Genomic DNA, 19,793 nt, shown 5'->3' with positions numbered 1-19,793 from the left:
AAAAGGGGGGAGTGAAGAGGTAGTGCTAGAAAGCACTCAGGTGGGCGCACCCTCCTCCAGTTAATGGTATAAATAAACAACAAGGTCCACCTCTAGAAGGTTTCCTGTGAGCCAGAGTATATCAGGCATACACAGTATTTGTTAAAATACCCCTCACACACCAAAAGGGCCCTTGGTGTCATGCTTCATCATCGGGGTCTTCCCGCCCCACTGCGGGACGGGGCGTGCTACGACTAGCGACTACGCTGGAGCACTTAGATATTGTAAGTGCTATGTGAAGTGTAATGAGTGAGTGTGAGTAGGGTCAGGAGTGATATGGAAAAGTGAGACTTAAAAGAATACCTGGCCTTATGAAAGCAAAAAATTCTTTATTAGTCATAGGCTGGTATCGTTAAAAATAGTGTGGCGGAGACAATCTAGCTTAACAATGGGCTAGTTCTCCTGGTGTCGTCAACATGTTTCGAGGCTGACTGCCTCTTCGTCATGATGGGGTCAGATCCCTCTGTCACTCACTAAGGTTGGCAACAATGTGTGCTATGTGTATATACAAGTGAATAGAATATAGGTTATAATACAACTGTAATATGGCATTCAATTTTGAACAGTTATAGCCCTGTCAGTATTTCTGAGTCGTGGGCCTGCAAAGATAAAGTAATAGCACGTAAGTATTTACTGCGCGTCCCAGTGCGCGTTCATATATCACATGTGGAAGGAAAGATATGGTGACTTTGCGATTGCCGGTAAAAGTACACTTAGATGCTGTGACCTGTAGGTGGAAGGAAAAACACTACAAGACAAAACCAACACTTAACATAAAACACACTCTCTATGTTGTGAAGTTCTGTACAAGTCCATGGTGAGCTGTAAAATTAAAAGACTAAGGACTAAATACATACTGGAATAATTAGGAGTCAGTGCCCCATGAGCCGGTCTGGAAAAGGGGTACATGGAACTACCATCTGTTGGTAAAGTAAAAGTGGGGCATGCCATGGTTTAGAGTAAGGTCATGGTAGCAGGTGTTGAAAGTCTAGGCATAAGGCTCCCTATCGCGGCTATGCCGTACTTACTAGTTCACGAGCAGTCCTCGAATCCTCCCTCATCCGCGGCTTCCATGGTGTGAGAGGAAGGAGAGGAGCATGCGGTTATATACTAGAGTAAATTGGATAATTTCTAGCACCTGTACCTGGGAGGGGCGGCTGATTGAGCAGAACACTAGAGCGGTGTAAGCTCAGGAAGGTGGATGGAAACGGGAGCCATCTTGGAACAGTATCAAGGATCAAAAACACGGGTGCCATCTTGGAGAGGCCAGTGGTGAAACTGAACTGGTTGTGAAATCTGTAGTCTAGACAACTTGGCAATTGCATGCGGTTCTGTTAATGCAGAGGTGTCTATGTGCTACGGGCGGTGAATCAGGATTCGAAAAAAGGAGGCGGACATCTTGCCTAGAAAGCGCAAAATGGGGGTATTGGGGTGAAGGTGTCACATAGAAGATACCTGATATTCAGTTGTATAGTTGGATCAGGTCTGAAGGGTGGCCTCATGGATCCAGTATCAAGCCTCACGTCAATATGTATTATGGGGCCGCATACTAGCCAAAAGACAATCAATCTTAATGTAGGGTAGGGAACACAGTGGGCCCATATTTTTGCAAACAGTTAATCAATACTAATGTAGGGTAAGGAACACAATGGGCCCTAACCTATTCAGAACGATCGCTGTGTGATTAAAGTGGCATGCCAAAACACACAAGTGCAAAGTACAGACAGGTCATTGTGCAATTAGTCCTTACTCTACAGTGGCATGCAGAGTGCAAACAGCCTATCGCTAGTGTGACCAGTTCAAGTTGGAGAAACCACACCAGTTCTAATAGGGGTTTGATCTCCTGATAGAGGTTGTTACTGGCTCAGTTGGGCCCAGGGTATGTCGTCATTCAGCCCTGTGATGTGTGTCCCAAGACGAAACACCCATCTTTGCTCTTTCTCCAGGAGATCTTGCTCGCATTTAATTGATTCAACCACTGTCCACTGAAGATCTTGAATACCATGGCCCATGGTTAGATAGTGGGAGGCCATCTTAGTTGTGTTTTTTTTGCAACGTATGTTGCTTCGATGTTCACCAATACGAGTCTTGACTGGTCTAGAAGTCATTCCAATGTATTCTTTGGCACATGGGCAAGTGATAAGGTAGACAACATTTCTGCTGTTGCAGTTTGTGAAACCACGTTGCTCCCATGTCGTGCCATTCGAGAATTTGATTGTTTTGCTTTTACTGGTGGATTCACAAGATGTGCATGAGCCACAAGGATAGTGGCCATTTACAGATATCAATTTAGGAGGGCCACTGTCTTTCATGATTCTAAGTCTACTGTGGACCAAGATGTTTTTTTTTTTTTAATTCTTTTTTTTGACAACAAAGAAATAAGTGGTGGTTGTCACAATCAAGGCATAGACTATTACAAAAAAGCGCAGGAAACTATGGCATACTCTCTGTGATCTTGGCATAGTCATTGGTAACATCACATCATTTTACATTCACAGCACAAGAGGTTCGTCAATCGGGAAAACCTGGGGGGGGGGTTCACAGATAGTACCTCTGTATTCATTCCAGTTGGTCCATATAGCTTTCCATTTCCGTGGGCACCCCCGCGCCTCGTACACCGTTTTTTCTTGGAGCATGCACCAATCCATATCAGTTTTCCACAGTCCCACTCGAGGAGGTCTGTCCGCCCCCCACTGTCTAGCGATGTTTCTTTTGGCTATTACAAACCCTTGTGTGGCCCATAACCTCCCACTAGGTGATAGGTCGGTTGGTTCTCATATGTTTAACAGGCATCTTTTTGCTTCCAATCTGAGCCCAACCCCCCAGACCTCCTGCATACAGCGGGTCACCCGAGTCCAATAGTGATGCAGCCGGGGACACTCCCACATTATATGAAAGTAAGTCCCCATCTCTCCACACCCTCGCCTACAGAGCCCATCTGCACTCCGTCCCATTCGCTGCAGTCTAGTCTCTGACAGGTAAGTACGATGTAAGATTTTTAGCTGAATGTTTCTGAGTCTGGCTGATATGGCGACCTCCTTAGGGGAGGCAAGTGCCATTTTCCATTCTTCCTCGTCTATTTCAAGGCCGCCAGCTTCCCATTTCTCTTTGAGGGGGAGAAGTGGGTCCGGGGAATTGTTAATGAGTTTCTTATACGTGAGTGAAATGGCGTGTTCGGGGAGGTGGCCGTCCAGGAGTCTGTCCTCCAGCGGGGAGGATGCCGGGGGCTGTGTTCCTGCGGGAATGTTAGTCTGAAGGGAGTGCCTAACCTGCATGTACCTGAAGTGTTCCGAGTGGGCGAGTTCGTATGTCTGTTGGAGTGATGCAAATGGCACCATCCCCTTCGGGCCCCACAGGTCTTGGATGTGGGAGATGCCTATGAGGTCCCAGTTTCGGAACCCTTTGGTTTGACCGAGTGTACCTAGTTTCCCCGAAACCCACAAAGGAGTGGCTTTCGTAAGAGTGTCGGCCCATCCTAACTTGCGTTGCACGATATGCCACAACTGCACTGAATGTTGCGTGGGCCCTGTCAGTAGATAGCGTCCCGGCTTAGAGTAGAGTGCCGCTTCAAAGTTCCCGCCAGGCAAGATCCATCGATCCATACCGTAAGCTGGATCATTCCCGTCGCTGTATGTGCCCTGGTTAATGGCGGAAAGGTGTGCAGCCCAGTAATATTTGCGAATGTCGGGGAGCGCTATACCGCCGTCGAACCATCCCAAAGTCTGCTTCTGAAGGGATATGCGGGGCGTTCCTGACCATAACGGCTCCCTCTGTGTGGCCTCAATGGAGGCAAAGTAGGATGGTGGTACCAGGTCTGGGTAGTTCTGAAGGGCATAGAGAAACCTCGGCAGTGCCATCATTTTAAAAAGCACCGCCCATCCGAGGAGGGAGAGTGGGAGCCGGCGCCAGGAGGCAGCGTCCCTCTTAAATCTCTGCAAAGGCGGGAGAAGGTTCCTTTCGTACCTGGTAGCGAAACCCCTCTGTGGCAATCGCCCCGGAGTACATAGAGGATGGACTTGCCCCAGTTTATGCTGTAGCCAGAGTTTTTCCCAAAGCTGGTAAAAATATCCATGGCCACAATTAGGGACTTGCGGGGTCGCGTGAGGTAAAGGAGGACGTCGTCCGCATAAAGTGAGATCCTGTCCTCCCACCCGTCAGTCCATCGTATCCCTTTCATGGACAGGTCCTGCTTGATCCATGCTGCCAAGGGCTCTAGTGAAAGGGCAAAGAGGAGGGGCGAAAGGGGGCATCCCTGACGTGTTCCTCGCCCGAGTTCAAATACCTCAGAGACTTTGTTATTGACAGAGACCTGAGCCAAGGGTGCCGAGTAAAGGAGGTGCACCCACCCGATGAAACTCTGGCCGTAGCCTAGTTTGCGGAGGACCACCATCATGTATGGCCACTCGAGCGTATCGAATGCCATTGCTGCGTCTAGGGACGCCACCACCGCATCCTCCCGGATGGTGTGACATCTCCCCAACACACCGTGCAACCTGCGGAGGTTGAGCGCCGTGTTGCGGTGGGGCATGAAGCCCGACTGGTCCGGGTAGACCAGGGTTGGCAGAACGGGTTTGAGCCTGTTAGCGAGGACTTCGGCTAAGATTTTGGGTTCTGCATTGAGCAGGGATATGGGCCTGTAGGAGGCACAGGAGTCCCTTGGCTTCCCTTACTTGTGGATGGCCACTATTGTGGCAATACGCTGGTCACAAGGTAAAATGCCTCGATCCCTGCTCTCCTCAAACATCTGTTTTAGGTGAGGGCCAAGGCCACCGGGTGCGAGCTTGTATAGTTCTATTGGAAGTCCGTTTGGCCCCAATGCTTTTCCGGGCCGGAGATCTCCGATCGCTCGAGTCAGTTCTTCCACGGTAAGTGGAGTTTCAAGGTCTTTGCGCTCCGCGTCCGAAAGGATGGGCATTCGGATGTCAGTAAGCAAGGAGACCGAGTCCTCCTCAGGTCTGTCCGAGCCTCTGCTATATACCTTCCGGTAATGTGACGCAAATTCCTTGACTATGTCACGAGGTTCCGTAAGTATGGCTCCAGACTCAGTCTTGAGTCCTGCGACTATCCTTTGGGCCTGCTGTCTTTTGTCTAGCCAGGCTATGAGTTTGCCCGCCTTGTCCCCTTGGTCGTAGAGCCTACCCTCTTTATCTCTGGCTATAGTCCTAGCAGCGTCAGTAGCCAGGGCTCTGTATTCCGCCGCCTTAAGTTCCATCAGGTGAACCGCACCCGGCTCACCCCCAGCTTGAGCCACTGTTTCCAGCTCCAGGAGGTCCCTTTCCACATTAGCGATTAGTTCTTCCCGCTCCTTACGACGACCAGAAATCGCAGTGAGGGCCTCCCCTCTTAGAACGGTTTTAAAAGCCTCCCATAGCACCGTAGACGAGGCCACCGTGCCATCATTTTCTACAAAGTATCGATCTATCGAAAGAATACGTTTCTGTCTAATGGTTGCACAGCGCAGATACCATGCGTTGATTGGCGCAGCACAGCCCTCTTGTTTGTCTCCAATTGTGAGGAGGTCTAGTAGCGGCGAGTGGTCTGAGATCCCTCTTGCTAGGTGTGTAACCTCCTGGATTGTTGTGTCGTGATATTGTGGCGCTAGTATGTAATCAATACGAGAAAATGAACGGTGTGGGCCAGAGAAGAATGTGTATTGCGTGTCTCGAGGGTGGCGGGTGCGCCAGAGATCCACAAGGCCGAAAGCCTCGAAAGTCTGTAAGCCATCTGTGTCCCATCGGTATGTATCTGGGCGGAAGTCTATCAAGGGTCCCTGATACTACGGCGTTGAAATCATCCCCTATCAGGAGGCGTCCCGCTGGGAGCGAAAGGAGCATCTTACCTAGATCCTGGTAGGATTGTGTTTGGAGACCAGGCGGGACGTATACCGTAACGAAGTTTATCTTGCGGCCCTCCCAGGCACCCGACACCCATGCAAAGCCTCCTAGGGGGTCAGAATCTGTGTGTTCAATGGTAAAGGGGAAGTTGCGACGGAGCAGGATGCCCACCCCCCGGGATCCGGAAGTGAAGCCAGCATGTGCCGCGAGGGAGTAGCCCAAACGGTCAAGTGCGTGACAGTTGTTGCCCAGTAAGTGTGTCTCCGGAAGGAGTACCACGTAGGGAAGGTGCCTCTTGACAAACTGTAGGACGATAGTTCTTTTTAGCTTATCCCCCAGCCCGTTGACATTCCAGCTTAGTAACTTTATACTCTTATCCCACTTCATGATGGTGTGTACCTCTTCTCGAGTCAACCTCCCTATATTTCTGAACCTCCTGCAACTGCATGAAACAACATTTCTGTATTGAAGCCCTGCGCAAAGTGACAAAAGTTTTAGCAAAACGATAGCATCCTTGGTGTGACGATACCAAAATCCCACAACTGACCTCAACTGCTCCCCGTCCCTTCCCTCCCGCACCCCAACTCCTCCCGCTCCAACCCCCCTCCCTGCTCCCCTGCTCCACAGGTTTAACACTAACCACATCCCCAATTAGCAGAGTGCCTTTCGCCCAATACTCACCCCGGAAAAGGAATAAACTAAAACTCTAGGTAACCCGTCTTCCTTCCCGAGTGGACCTTTCGCTCGGAGCGTGCACTGGCCCCGGCCCCACCCCCCGCCCGAGTCCCCTCCCCCCCAACATTACAGGTGTGTGAAGTGTCTACCAGTCCTGCAGATTAGGTCGCCCAATAGCTATATACTTCAGTGTCACTTTAGCTGTTTCAGTTCCCCCCGTAGGCAGACATATTGGGAACAGATGCAATACCTTACTTCATGGTTTAGCATTTATCCGATTATTTGGGTCCCTCGTTCTCCGAGCCCATCCGCTTCACGCAGAGTGTCTCATCTCGGGCTTGCAGAGCGAGATCTCCATGAACGCTGACTTTGAGCGTCTAGTTCTGATCTCCCAGCCGCAGATGCTGGGGAAGCCATCCGAGTGTCTCTCCAATTTTGGCCCTCTGCTCCCTCACCATCGGTGGGCGACGTCCTGTCGATCCAGTCCTGCACCTCCGCGGGTGAAGTAAAGAAGAAGGATCTTCCCCCTGCGAGAACCTTGAGCTTGGCAGGGAAAAACATCATGTACTTAATGCTTTTTTCTCTGAGCGCTGCTTTCACACCTGCAAAGGATCTCCTCTCCCTTTGGACCTGAAGGGTAAAGTCAGGGAAGAACCGAATATGGGCATTCTCTTAGGATAGGTCCCCAGCCCGCCTGCAAGCCTGCGTCTCTATCCCTGTAGTTGAGGATTTTAGCGATGATCGTCCTGGGCGGTGCCCCCGGTTTCGTCTTTGGGATGGGCACCCGGTGTGCTCGTTCAACAGTGAATATATTGGACAGGCGTTTGGGCTTGAGGTGGTTAAGGATCAAGTCCTCAACGAAGAGTTCCGTACTGTGCCCCTCAAGATCTTCCGGCACTCCCACCAGGCGGACGTTGCTTCTTCGTGCCCTTCCCTCCTGATCCCCGTGCCGGAGTGCCATCTGGCGGTGTTGATGGACTAGGTCGTTTACCCGCTGTTCCAGCTGCTTCGTCGACGTCTGCAGTCCCGAGATTTCTGCCTCGTTGGCTTTTGTCTTTTCCGATGTTTTATTAAGGTCCGTTCGGAGGAGATTAACTTCTATGGATATCTTGTCTATTTTGGTCTCAAGGGTCGCGCCCAGCGATTGAATGGCCGTCATGATGCTGGCCAGTGACTGTTCTTTTGGGCTCTGTTGGTCACCTGCTGGCATCTCCGTCGGTTTCGCGCCCTTCTGGACCGTATATTTATCGAGATTATTTGTCTGGTTGGACGTACCCTGCTTGGGCCTCATGCTTGCGCGGGGTCTCAGACCCGGGTCCGTAGGAGCGCGCTCAGCCACCGCGTCTGCAGCCCGGGACCTCCAGGGGGGAGAGCAGGCTGGAAACGGTGCCTGGGATGCTCCGTCCCCGAGGACACGGACCGCCCACTGTCAGTAGCAGCAGTCAGCCGCTGCGGCGGCCAGGCCGGCACAGTCCACCTCAGCCGCAGGACGTAGCAGACCCTCGCCGCCAGCCGTCCAGGAGGCACGGGGATTCAAAGCCCGGTCCAACCACGCCCGCCAGCCCCGGCACGCACCCCAAAAACTCCACCGGGGCCGCGCCACGCAGGACGCAGGGGCAGGGAGAAGGCCCAGTGACGTGTAGGGCAGGCCGCCGACTCTCGCCAATCCACTGCGCCACCACGTGTGGCCAGGGCCAGTCAGCAGCTCACAGGGGGTCCCTCCACCAGCCGGCCCCGGGTCTCCAAGTGCGCGGGGCTCGAAGATGGCGTCCCACTGCGCTCGGCCAGTATCGCCGTCCCCCGCCGTGCCGATGCACCGCTTCCCCGCCTCCTGCTCCTTCCAGGCCAATGCGCCTCACCTCGTGTCTGTGCGGCCGATGCGGGGCGGGGGTCTCCTCAGCCAGGTAACAGGGAGTACGGCTCAGATGATGAGTCCCGGCTCCTCTTAGGGCCTACGAGTCCCGCTCCGGCCAGGCCGCGAAGCCGGGAACTCGCCCACCAAGACAGGCCGCCCGCGAAGCACTCCCTCCCCGGGCCCGCCTCCGGGCCGAAGATCCAGGGGCCGCCTCTCAGTGACGGAGGAGCGCAGCGGGGCCGGAGTTAGATCGCTGGGTGTAGCTCAGTGAGGGGAATCAAGCGCCGAGGGCCATCCGCAGGACTAGCAGATTTCTGCCGGATTTAGGGCTGTTGGGGGATCGGTCGCCCGGAGCACTCGGTTTAGGCGGCCATATTAGCCGGCGCCTAGCCACGCCCCAAGATGTCTTTTAAGTTGCGCCTCCTTCTGTGGGAGAACATTAGTTTCGGGAAGTTCAAAGAGCCACAGTTAAGAATTTTCCAGTGTTGCTCACTATTTTAGTGATCTTGTTTGAGTTGATGTTGAATGTGGTTACACATATTGGTCTGGTTTCCTGTTCCTTTGGCAACGTGGGTTCCAATAGAGCCTCTCTATTAATGTTCCTAGCCCTTTTTAGGCCTTTCTTCACAATTTCTCTTGGATAGTTTCTGTGTAGTAGTTTTTACTGGAGGAGCCCTGATGATGAAGCATGACACCAAGGGCCATTTTGGTGTGTGAGGGGTATTTTAACAAATACTGTGTATGCCTAATCTACCTTTTGAAGTACAAGCAAGATAAAAAAAAACACAAAAAAGAACTAGTTTTATTGATTTTAAAGGCACAAAACAAGGCCTTGATCTCTCCCTCTTGGTGCCAGGGCTACTCAATCCTAATCATTTGTAGGCTTTCCCCTCTTTTCTCCCTACTGTGGTTGGAATTGTGATATCACTCCAAAGTTCCTTCATTTCCGCATCTCGTCTTAGTACCTCAAGCCCATGATAGGTTATCCACCTTCTCCACACGTTTTTAAACTTTTTGGGGCACCCCCTACTTTCAAATACCACAGTTTCTGCTTTCATGAACATATTTATTCCCTCACACCACTGTACTATGGTCGGTGCCTGCTTCTGCGCCCACAACTTGGCCACGTCTTGCTTGACTACTATGAACACAAACATGCAAAACATAGCAGTCGATGCAGAATATCTGCATTATTTGGGATCCCGAGGAGTATTCGTTGGATCATTCCCGGTATCCCAGGCCCAGAACTGCTTCTGTTTCCAGCTCCTGTATCGCATCCCTCCTGAACTGTTCAATTTTGGGGCATCTCCATATGGTATATATCCATGTTCCCTTTTTGGAAATACACCTTCAGCATCCAGAGCTCGATGCCCTACCCATTCCGAACAGTTTAATACAGTTGTAGTACACCCGGTGTAGTATTTTCAACTGTACGATACTTACAGTGTATGTAAGATTGAGCTGCAATAACATTCTTATTGAATATACAATGAACCAATTCTACTTTATGGATGCAATTCTTTTTCTGCTTTTACTTGAAGAAGTCAACGTGTGTCGTCAGCAAAGCTATTCTTCTTAGTATTGTTTTTCCGAGTTGTATATTTTTGTGATCAGATTTTAAATTATGCTTACATTTTAAATTCTAGACACAAACTTGGAGGCGGCAGTGGAGAAAGCATCTTGGTTTCACAACTTCAACATGGCCTCACACTGGAATTTGAACACAGTGATTCCCCAAGGCGACTGCGACTTGTTCTGAGTGAATTATTGGCTATTATGAATAAGGCATGTTTTTTTGCTCTTATATTTTCAACGCTTTATATCCTGTTGTCAGCTCACCTGACCATATTAAAATTGAAATCCCAACCCCATGCCCTTTAAATAGCTTTGCTCCTTTTGCTTGTATTCTAGGTGTCTGATTCAAATGGTGAATTTTTTCTCAAGTCCTGTGAGATCTTCGAGAGTCCTGTTTATTTGGATGAAGCCGCCGATGTCCTCTGTATTTTACAAGCAGGTACTACAAAGAGAATTCCACATTGTCAGTAAAATCATATTTTGATGTCCTCCCACTCTGGACAATCCACTAACATTCATGATATGGAAACTTGCATTTTTCAATATACTTTATTTGAAATATGTTTGTAAAACAATGTGTGTAGTGGTTAATTGACAGAAATACATTTTTCTTACATTGCAGCACATATACAGATGTTTCTAGAAAATGGGTATATAAATGAAGGTTATGGTGAGGATATGTACATATCTATTTAAAGTTATATTTATTTATAAAGTTTTATATAGCGCAAACTTACTCCTGAAGGATATCGCAGCGCTTTACAAATTGAGGGAATGAGGTAACGGAACAGTATGACATTCAAATAGGGAATATACATAGGCAATGCAAAAATCATGCACATAAAAGACCCAAAATAGGCCTTGGCTAGGAGTATAATGTTCTAAGCATTGAAACATAACGACAAGGGGAGCAAACACTATAGTAAAATACCAGAATGACGTCCTTTCTTGTAGTGGGTCCTGGGTCCTCCTCAACCTGCAAATGCTAAATTAGTAAATTACAAAACAAATATTTACCAATAGAAGCAACATCAAATTACATAAACCACATAGTGCTTCGTCAGATACGTTTTTCAGCTTTTTGATAAAAAATGTCTTCATACTAATATTAAATAGAATATAATTTTGAATAGTTGCTGTTCTTTGACCATGTTTTGTTTGCTTGGAAGAACACATCAACCCATCAGTCCTAATAAACACTGTTTTTCTTTAGTAACTGGAACTGTCTCAGAAGAGGACTGGAACCTCTGATTAACATGCAGTAAAAGTGTGATGTGGATATTTGTTTTTTAGTCTAGCTAATGAAACCACATCAAATAGAGTATCACTACACTAAGATGTGCCCTTTTTGTTACCTATGGACTAAAATATGCAGTATAATTTTGTATGTAGGTTGAACTGATCTTCAGAACAAAATATAACCTTTTCGTTCACTAGTGAAATATAATAGTCCTACACACTTAAAGAAGAACTATAAATACACAGGTATTGCACTTGTTCTTGGTTAAAACGTTTTCTTTAAAGTTCCTGTCAGATGGCAAGGTGTTATATTATTAAAAACTGCATCAAAACTGATATATGTCTAGTGTACACAAACATGACTTTTGCATACATTCTTTTATTTTTATGGTTGCCTTCTTGGTTTCTTTCAGAGCTGCCCTCCCTGTTACCAATAATAGATGTGGCGGAAGCCCTACTTCATGTCCGCAATGGAGCTTGGTTCTTGTGCCTTCTTGTTGCCAATGTCCCTGATAGCTTTAATGAAGGTGATTGATGTACACGGTATCTGTATTTTGTCAGAATTCTTAGTTGATTTATGCATTGTTCTGATTAAGACCATTATTAGTGGGTTTTTAATACCATCCCCTAAAATGGTATCATAAGCCCTGTGGTAAAACTGCATTGGTTGCAGAGGTTAAACTTCCCAAACAAAGCAGGCGTTGTGCCCAGCAAAGGCCTGATACTTCAGGTGCATGTGTGAAAGTTTTTCTGTGAAACTACATTCCATTATGGTGCACCATGATATGATAAGAACTAACATGAATGGGGACACTTTATTTTTTTTAAATAAAGCATGAGCCTTGCCAAAAGGCTACAGGAGCACTTAACAAGTAGTTTTAGAATGGTGATCTGACACCAATCACACTTTCCAGAAACACCTCAATGCCTATTGTCTTACATCGAACCTATAAACTTAACAAACATTTTATCATCATTCTTTGATGCATTGTTTTTAAGCTTTTCTGCTCCCTTTGTCATCTCAACCTTTTTGCATTTGGGATTTTTCAATGTAAAGCGCATTCATACTGATACGGTCCATGTAAGCCTTATAAATACTAAAATATTAATATGGGTAATAAACTACAGTTAACTAATTTGATGGTGTTTAATGTGATTATCAGAAAATTTTGTATCCAAACCATCTTTTGTTCTTATTGTTCTAAACATACACAGGTTAATTTACATTCAGCTATTGAGTAAGTGTGTATATAATGAGACTGATTGTCGTGCAAAACTACTTTTCCTGCCCCCTTACCGCGCACTTCAAAAAGGAAGTCCCTATTTTGTACAGTAAACATATTGATATTATGAGATTCATATTTTTGATATGCAAAGCTTGAATTCAGAAACATGACAGAATACGAGTAATAATAGAATCCGTGGTTGTGTCGATCGATAAGCTATCAGTTTTTAGGCCAAGAGTAAAATTTGTGAGTAAGATACATTGGTTTTTCAAGTAGCAAATGTTATTTGTTTTGGTAAATTATTGGAAGAGAGAGTGAAACTGCCATTGCTTCATTCGTTCTGCTTGACATTTAGTTTGTAGGGGTTTGATAAAGAATGGTGAACGGCAAGATGAGGAAAGCGTTGGAGGCCGTCGGAGGACAGAAGCTCTTCGACAGCTATGTAAAATGAACCCATCGCAGGCTCTTAAAGTTCGAGGCATGGTGGTAAGACAATAACTGTGTGCCAAACTGCCAGTTGTGTTAAAAAAAACATTGTGTACAGTGCATGTTCGCCCCTTTGGGGTATCTTGGCTCAAAATAACAGATGTTTATTATTATCCAACACACTGGTAATCGTTTTATAGACTGTAGAAGGGTAAACGGCTGACTGTTTCCAATAGGGTTTGAACCAATTAACCATGAGGACACACACATATTTATGCTCTGTATGCAGTAGTCCTCTGAGCCATTAGTCCCAGCCTCTGCTTTTGTATCATTATTTTGCACAGATATATAGCTACAGTATTGCCCCTTTTCATATTTGATTAGGGTCTGTGTGGCCATTTATCTTATCTGGCATTTTCCTGGCTGAACTGAAATCATTGGAGAATGGCTTTTGAAGGTCCAAGACAGCCCCTGTCAGTCTTTCCAGTTCGAGAAGTTTTTGTGCAGCAGGCATGTTGAAACTTTAAAGGGAGAAAGAGAAATAAGTGGGTCTGCTTGAACATATACTTAGACGGAGATAAGAGAGAACCTGCCTCCATTACTTGGCACTTGTTTGCAAGGAGTTGAAGGGTAGATGCATTCAATGTGGTGTTTCACTAGTTTTAAAATACCAGAACACTCTTAAATCTATAATTGTGTTTCCTGAGGAGTCTCCAAACACATTTTAGAAAAGTGAACCATACTAAATTAACTGACACCACCAGTCAATTCCACAAGGCCCATTGTGCAGTTTTTTTCCTTTCCACAATTGCTTTAATTCATTTCACAATCTGTTCATGGCTCTTTGCAATGGCTATTGCCAAGTTGATTTTGTTTTTGCAAAATTGTTTTGATTTTTTTCTTGTGCTCCCAACTTGCATAACCCCAGTATCTCCAACTTTCTATCTCTGTCATTCCTTTCTCTTTTCTTTAATATTAGTTTATTTTTCTCATTTCCCCTTTATTTTGGGGCCATGCTACTTGGGACATTTAATAGACTAAAGCTCTCATCACAAGTTGGGTGAGGTTTGCCATACCTGGTAAATACATTTGCCATGGGTGAGGTATGTGTGGTAAATGACTCCTATTTTGAGATTCCAGTTCGGAAATAAGGCATAACAGGCTGAACATATTGCCACCCTTGGGACCAGATAACCACTAATGCTTGGGTTCTTTAAGTGCAGAGTCCACTGGGCCTCTGTTCAGCCACATAAGCCTGCTCCAGTCTGCATCCCAAGAACTGCTAAGGCTAGTAGAGGGGAAACTCATTTTAGAAAAAACAGAGCCTTTCCACACCCAGAAAGGAATCGGTGCTACTGTTTCCAAGAGCAGTTTTAAGCAGAGGGCAGATGACGGACCCATTTTAGATGTCTTACGATCTAAATGATTTCTTCCCACTCTTACTTTTAGAGATTCATCTGAATGAGGAGCTTGTTTTGACATCTTCGTTTTGTCCGAGGAGACATTGCGCAGTCTGGACATAAGACATGCTTTGTATATTGATCTGAATAGAGCAAGGAACCTGCATTATACTAATCAATTGTATTTTTGATTTTTGCAGTCAATGCTGAGTAGTTGCCAAGGCCACCATTTTCAGATGACTGCTGTAATTTGTCACCCACTACTTCACTCTGTGTGAAGCCCAACCCCCATTGTGTCTCTGTGCACACTCCACCAGGGCTAACAGAAGCATTCTCCAGGCTTGACCCCGTCAGAAATATATTTGCTGCCCTATTCTGTCATTTATTTCCTTTCATTTCTCAATGGCTCTGGGTTCTAATTAAGAATGGGATAGAGCCACTATATAAGGGTAATAAAGTTACCTAGTTAATGTTTTTTTCACAGATTACATGCCCTCCTGCAGACCTTTTAAACGATTGGCCAAAAAGGTATCTGTCAATACCTTATTTTCAGTACGGCAACTAGCAATTCAGCAGATGCCTCCAGGGAAAGGGTTAAGGGTGTGACATGTATTGTGCATGGCTGCTTGGTGCCAGCATACAAAACATGTTATGCTATATAGCTCTGTATAGCGGACTAATCACCCGAGAGGATATCCAGGCACTTGAGAAGGAGCGTAGGTTTGTGGCCCTCAAGGTGCTTATATGATCCAGGTCTTCAGCTTCTTATGGAGCTGAAGGAGTGAGGAGGAGGCTCTCATGTGTTGAAGAACGTTGTTCCATGTCTTGGGTGCGATGTAGGAGAATATGAGACCTCCAGTTTTCCTTTTGCGGAACTGGGAATATGTGGAACTGGGAATATGTGCAAGTGAGGCATAGTGTAGGTGCCTGGTGGGTTGGTGCCAGTGTATGCAGCTGTTCAAGTATTCTGGTCCTGTGTTGTGTAGGGCTTTGTATTTGTGTGTGTGTGTGAGAAGTTTGAATTGGCTGTGCTTGTAAATGGGGAGCCAGTGAAGCTTCTTGAGTTGCGGTGTGATGTGTGTGCAACGTGGGATGTCGAATATGAATCTTACAGCAGTTTTCTGGATAGTCTGGAGTCTATGTAGGAGTTGTTTGGAGATTCTGGCGTAGAGAGTATTGCCGTAGCCCAGCCTACTGGTGAGGAGTGCTTGCATGATGGTCCATCTGGCGTTCTGAAGCAAGTATTTGAAGATTATTTGCAGCATGCGTAAGAAGTGGATGCAGGAAATGCACAGTGTTGACATAAACCGTTATGATGAGCTTGTTGTCTAGGATGATCCCTAGATTTCCTATGTAGTCTGTGGGTGTGGGTGTTAATCTTAGCTCCGTTGGCCATCAGATGAAATCCCATGTGGAGGTCTTGTTGACGAAGACCAGTGCTTCCGTCTTGTCAGAGTTGAGCGGCAGGCAGTTGGTTCGCTTCCAGTCTGCAACCATGGTCATGCAGTTGGTGAAGTTGGTTCTGGCGGTGTTTTTTTTGTCCGCCTGGGAGAGGATGAGTTTGGTATCATCGGTGTAGGAGATGATGGAGATGTATTGTGATTGGATAATGTTGGCGAGCAGTGTCCTGTATATGTTGTAAAGGGTGGAGCTGAGAAATGATCCCTGTGGGATTCTACATATCTTGGTCTGTGATGTGAACGGTGGAAGCCCGACCCTTTGGATTCTTCCTGTGAGAAAGGAACAGATCTATTTGAGAGCGGATCCTTATATGCCAATCTTGTGGAGTCTTCTAATGAGGATTTAATGGGAGACAGTGTTGAAGGGCGCAGAGAGGTTGAGCAGGATGAGGGCTGCTGTTTCTCCTGGGTTCAGGATGATTTGAATGTCATCGGTGGCCGCGATGGGTGCTGTTTCGGTGCTGTGGTTCTTTTTGGAACCTGGTTGAGTGCTGTCTAGAAGATGGTGAAGTTCAAGATGGGTTGTGAGTTGCTTTTTGATGGCTTTCTCGATCACTTTGAATGGATAGGGAAGCAGAGAGGTGGGTTGGAAGTTGCTCCGTTGATTTGGGTCGGCTGTGGGCTTCTTGAGGAGGGTGTTGATTTCTGCAAGTTTCCGAATATCCAGGAAAGTGGCGGATGTGATGGACGTATTGATGATGTGGGTCGGGGTGGTGCTGATTGGGGATGTTCCCAGGTTGTAGATGTGGTAGGGGCATGGGTCGGTCGGGGCCCCAGAGTGGATGGTACGCATGATTGCTGCTGTGTTGTTTCTGGGAAGAGTTGTCCATTCAGTCAGGTGGCCATCGTGGTTGGCGATGGATAGGTAGGCAACAAGCTCTCTGGGTTAGTGTTCAAAGTTGCTGTAGATGTTAGCGATTTTGCTGTGGAAGAAGCTGGATAGGTCGCAGAGTTGCTGGGAGTTAGAGTTGTTGGTGACAGAGGCCTAGGGCATGGTGTAATCCTTAATGATCAAGAAGATCTCCTTGCAGGTTTTGGAGCTACCTTCAATTGCTCCAATACCTGCAAGGAGGTCCACTCGTGTTTCTTTTTTTTTCTGGGTGTCTCTTATTTGCTGGTGATGGCATCTGAATGCAGTCTTGTAGGTAGTTGTGCCGGTGGTCTAGCACTGGTGTGGCTCGCCCTCCATTTCCTTACTAGCTGTTTCCAGTGTTTGTCTCTCTGCGGGTTTCTCTGTACCAGCTGGCATGCTTGTATGATTTACTGTGCTTGTTGGGTTTGATGGGTGCGAGGGAGTCCGCGCAGTTCTTCATCCATTTGTTGAAGCCTTGTTGAGGTTGTCTGTGAAGCTAGGTTGATCCGTGCTGAAGTTATTGAGCCAGTCTGCTTCTGTGAATTTGCCCGAGCTGCAGCTTGGAATGCTAAACCTTGTTGGGGTGTTGACTTGAGGTGTGTTATGTAAGTGGATGATGGAGTGGTTGGTCAATTTTACCGGTGTGGTGGAGTTGTATTTGATGCTGTTGCTTGTGGTGAAGATGGGGTCCAATGTGTGTCCTGCTGTGTGTGTTGGTTCTGGAACTAGCTGGGTTAGACCAGTGTTGCTCAAACTTTTGAGGAGCGCTGTCGAGCAGGGGTCGTTTCGGTCAGTTCCCGGTGAAAGTTGAGGTCACCAAGGAGAATGTAGTCTCTGGAGTACATGGTGAACAGAGGGATGAAGTTGGTAAGGTTGGCTCATGGCCCGAGTGGTTGATAGGCGAGGGTTCCTTTAAGGGTGAAGTTTTCAGTGATTTGCAGCTTGAAATACAGATGTTCCATGAATGGGGTGGTGTTCTCTGTGGATGAGGGGCATTTGATGGATTCCTTCTAGATGATAGCGAGTCCTCCTGGCTTGTGAAGGCGGTCTTGTTGAGCAATCTTGTACCGCGCTGGGATTGCCGTGGTGATGTTGGGAGCAGATGATCGCTTGAGCCAGGTCTCTCTGATCAAAAGGATGGTAGGTGCGTCGCTACTTAGCAGATTGCATATTTCGGTTGTGTGTTTGCTGAGTGATCATGTGTTTAGAAGCATGCATGCGATTGGATGTTGACCAGCGGTTTTGCTGTGTTGAAGGGTGGGGGGAAGGTGTTGCTGGTGCTTGTGTGACGTGTGTGTTGTGAGGGGGTGTTCAGGGCATTGTTAGTATTTGTGATGTAGTTGTGGTTGTGCTGCTGCTTGAGAACCGGCAGTGGGTGCATGTGAAAGCTCCTACCATTGTGTGAGATGCGGCACAGCAGCAGTTGGGGGAAGGGACACCGTCTGGGGTCCAGTGACCTAAGGAGTGCTGTGGTGTATTGCTGGGCGGTGATCAGACCAAGGTTCCTGGCACTGGGCGCGGTGTGGGCGCAGACGGGCTTGCCTTTGGTGTGACTTCGGCATGCTAGCAGCGCATCAGTGTTGCAGCTGCCATTAATCAAGTCCTGGGAGGGGGGAGGAGCCCAGAATACCTTGATGTCATTTCCTATGCTGATCGGAAATTAAGTTCTCTTGCTTGGATTCTTCTTTTAAAGACTGTTTTGGCACGGGAAAACCAGTAATGTCACTACCTGTCCAGATGTATGATGGGAAATTCAGTGATGCCATACCCTGCATAGATGGATGATGGGAGATCCAGTGATGTCATTTCCTGTGCTGATTGAAGATAACAAATTAAGTCCTCTTGCTTGGCTTCGTCTTTTAAACATGATTTTGGCGGGAAACCCTTAGTGTCACTACCTGTCCGGATGTATATTTCTTAGAATTTATAAATATTGAAGCCTTTTCTAGTCTTACTACGTGGTTGCATATACCCATAATGTTAGAATGGAAAAGCGCTTATGAGTAACCGAGCCAACCTAAAGATAATTTTATCATCCTGGACAGGTGATAAGTGAAAGGTAGCATTTTTTGTGTAAATTAAGTTGTGACTGTGATGGCGAAACAATGATACTGTAGCAGATCACAGAAAAATCAACTGCAAATAGAGGGAACAAACATCACTTACTACAAATGAGACTTGCAATACTTGAGCCAATGCAGTCAAGCCATGCATACATTACATTAATAACTGTAACAAAACATTTTACTGGGTCTGCCACCTCCTTCATGAGCTCAGTCATATTAAAATAGGATGGAGATTGTCAGCTTGCATTCTGTTCAGTAACAAGATATTCTTTTAAAGTGGGACCAGCAATATCAGGTGAAAAAGAAGTTACAGGGAGACCCTGCGTAAACAAAATTAAATAAAGCAGTGTTTGCCGATTTTGTTTTTTTTAACTTGTTTCAATAATTGGAATATATATCAAAGTTGTTTTATTGTGATCCATTCTTTGATGTTCCTTAATTTTGCCATAGTCATCTTTACATCTGTAGGAAGGTAGGATCTGCCTGCATGGTTAACCACACTTTTGTGCCTGGTGTTTTGCTGGTTTTTGACTAGTCAGGCTGGGGTCCTGATTAGCAGGACATCAGTCAATCTGCTTTCTCCATAAAATGTTAGCCATGTACTTGGGTACACTCCAGATTGGATACTGGGGTACCCTTATAAGTCCCTAGTGTTTGGTACCCATGTACCCAGGGCATAGGTACCCCAGAGGCCTCCCCTGGGCTGAATCATGTATTATGCCACCCATGAGAGGCCATGGAAAATGGAACTACAGGACTGCTACTGCAGCCTGTGTAAGCTGGTGCTTGCACCCCTTCATATATAGGTTCACTAAATCTATAGGTCACTACACTTAAAACGTATGCCTCCCCTACAGCAGGCCTTAACAATCCTGAAGGCAGGGTGTTGGGTTTTACGTTTTTCTGCATGAACAGAGCCCCTCTGCAGCCTTCAGAGACCATTCTTCCGGGTTGTCTGTGACTTAGCCAGACATATAGGTAGAGGCATTATAACCTCGTGGTAAATGCTATCTCGAAGACGGCTGAAACAAAGTATGTTGTGTTTGGTATCAAACACCTTGGAATCATACCTCCTCACCGGTAACTGGTGTGGGAGGTATCATCCCACCCTTCCGAAGCGAGCTTCGTGGGGTCACTGGTCTATC

General features: G+C 46.9%; 1 protein-coding gene across 3 annotated transcripts in view; it reads left to right on the top strand.

Annotated features, from left to right (window-relative positions):
* The window catches only part of INTS2 (integrator complex subunit 2), a 280,966-nt gene that overhangs the window by 22,840 nt on the left and 238,333 nt on the right, over positions 1–19,793 (top strand). For all 3 annotated transcript variants that reach the window (XM_078679818.1, XM_078679819.1, XM_078679820.1), the window contains exons 3-6: positions 10,050–10,188; positions 10,315–10,417; positions 11,631–11,744; positions 12,799–12,929. In XM_078679818.1, coding sequence (XP_078535944.1) covers positions 10,050–10,188; positions 10,315–10,417; positions 11,631–11,744; positions 12,799–12,929 — 487 coding nt within the window. The remainder of the gene's footprint in view (positions 1–10,049; positions 10,189–10,314; positions 10,418–11,630; positions 11,745–12,798; positions 12,930–19,793) is intronic.

Source organism: Lissotriton helveticus, chromosome 3_1 (assembly GCF_964261635.1).
Source record: "Lissotriton helveticus chromosome 3_1, aLisHel1.1, whole genome shotgun sequence".
NCBI lineage: Eukaryota > Metazoa > Chordata > Amphibia > Caudata > Salamandridae > Lissotriton > Lissotriton helveticus.
This window is presented reverse-complemented; position numbering and strand designations above follow the sequence as displayed.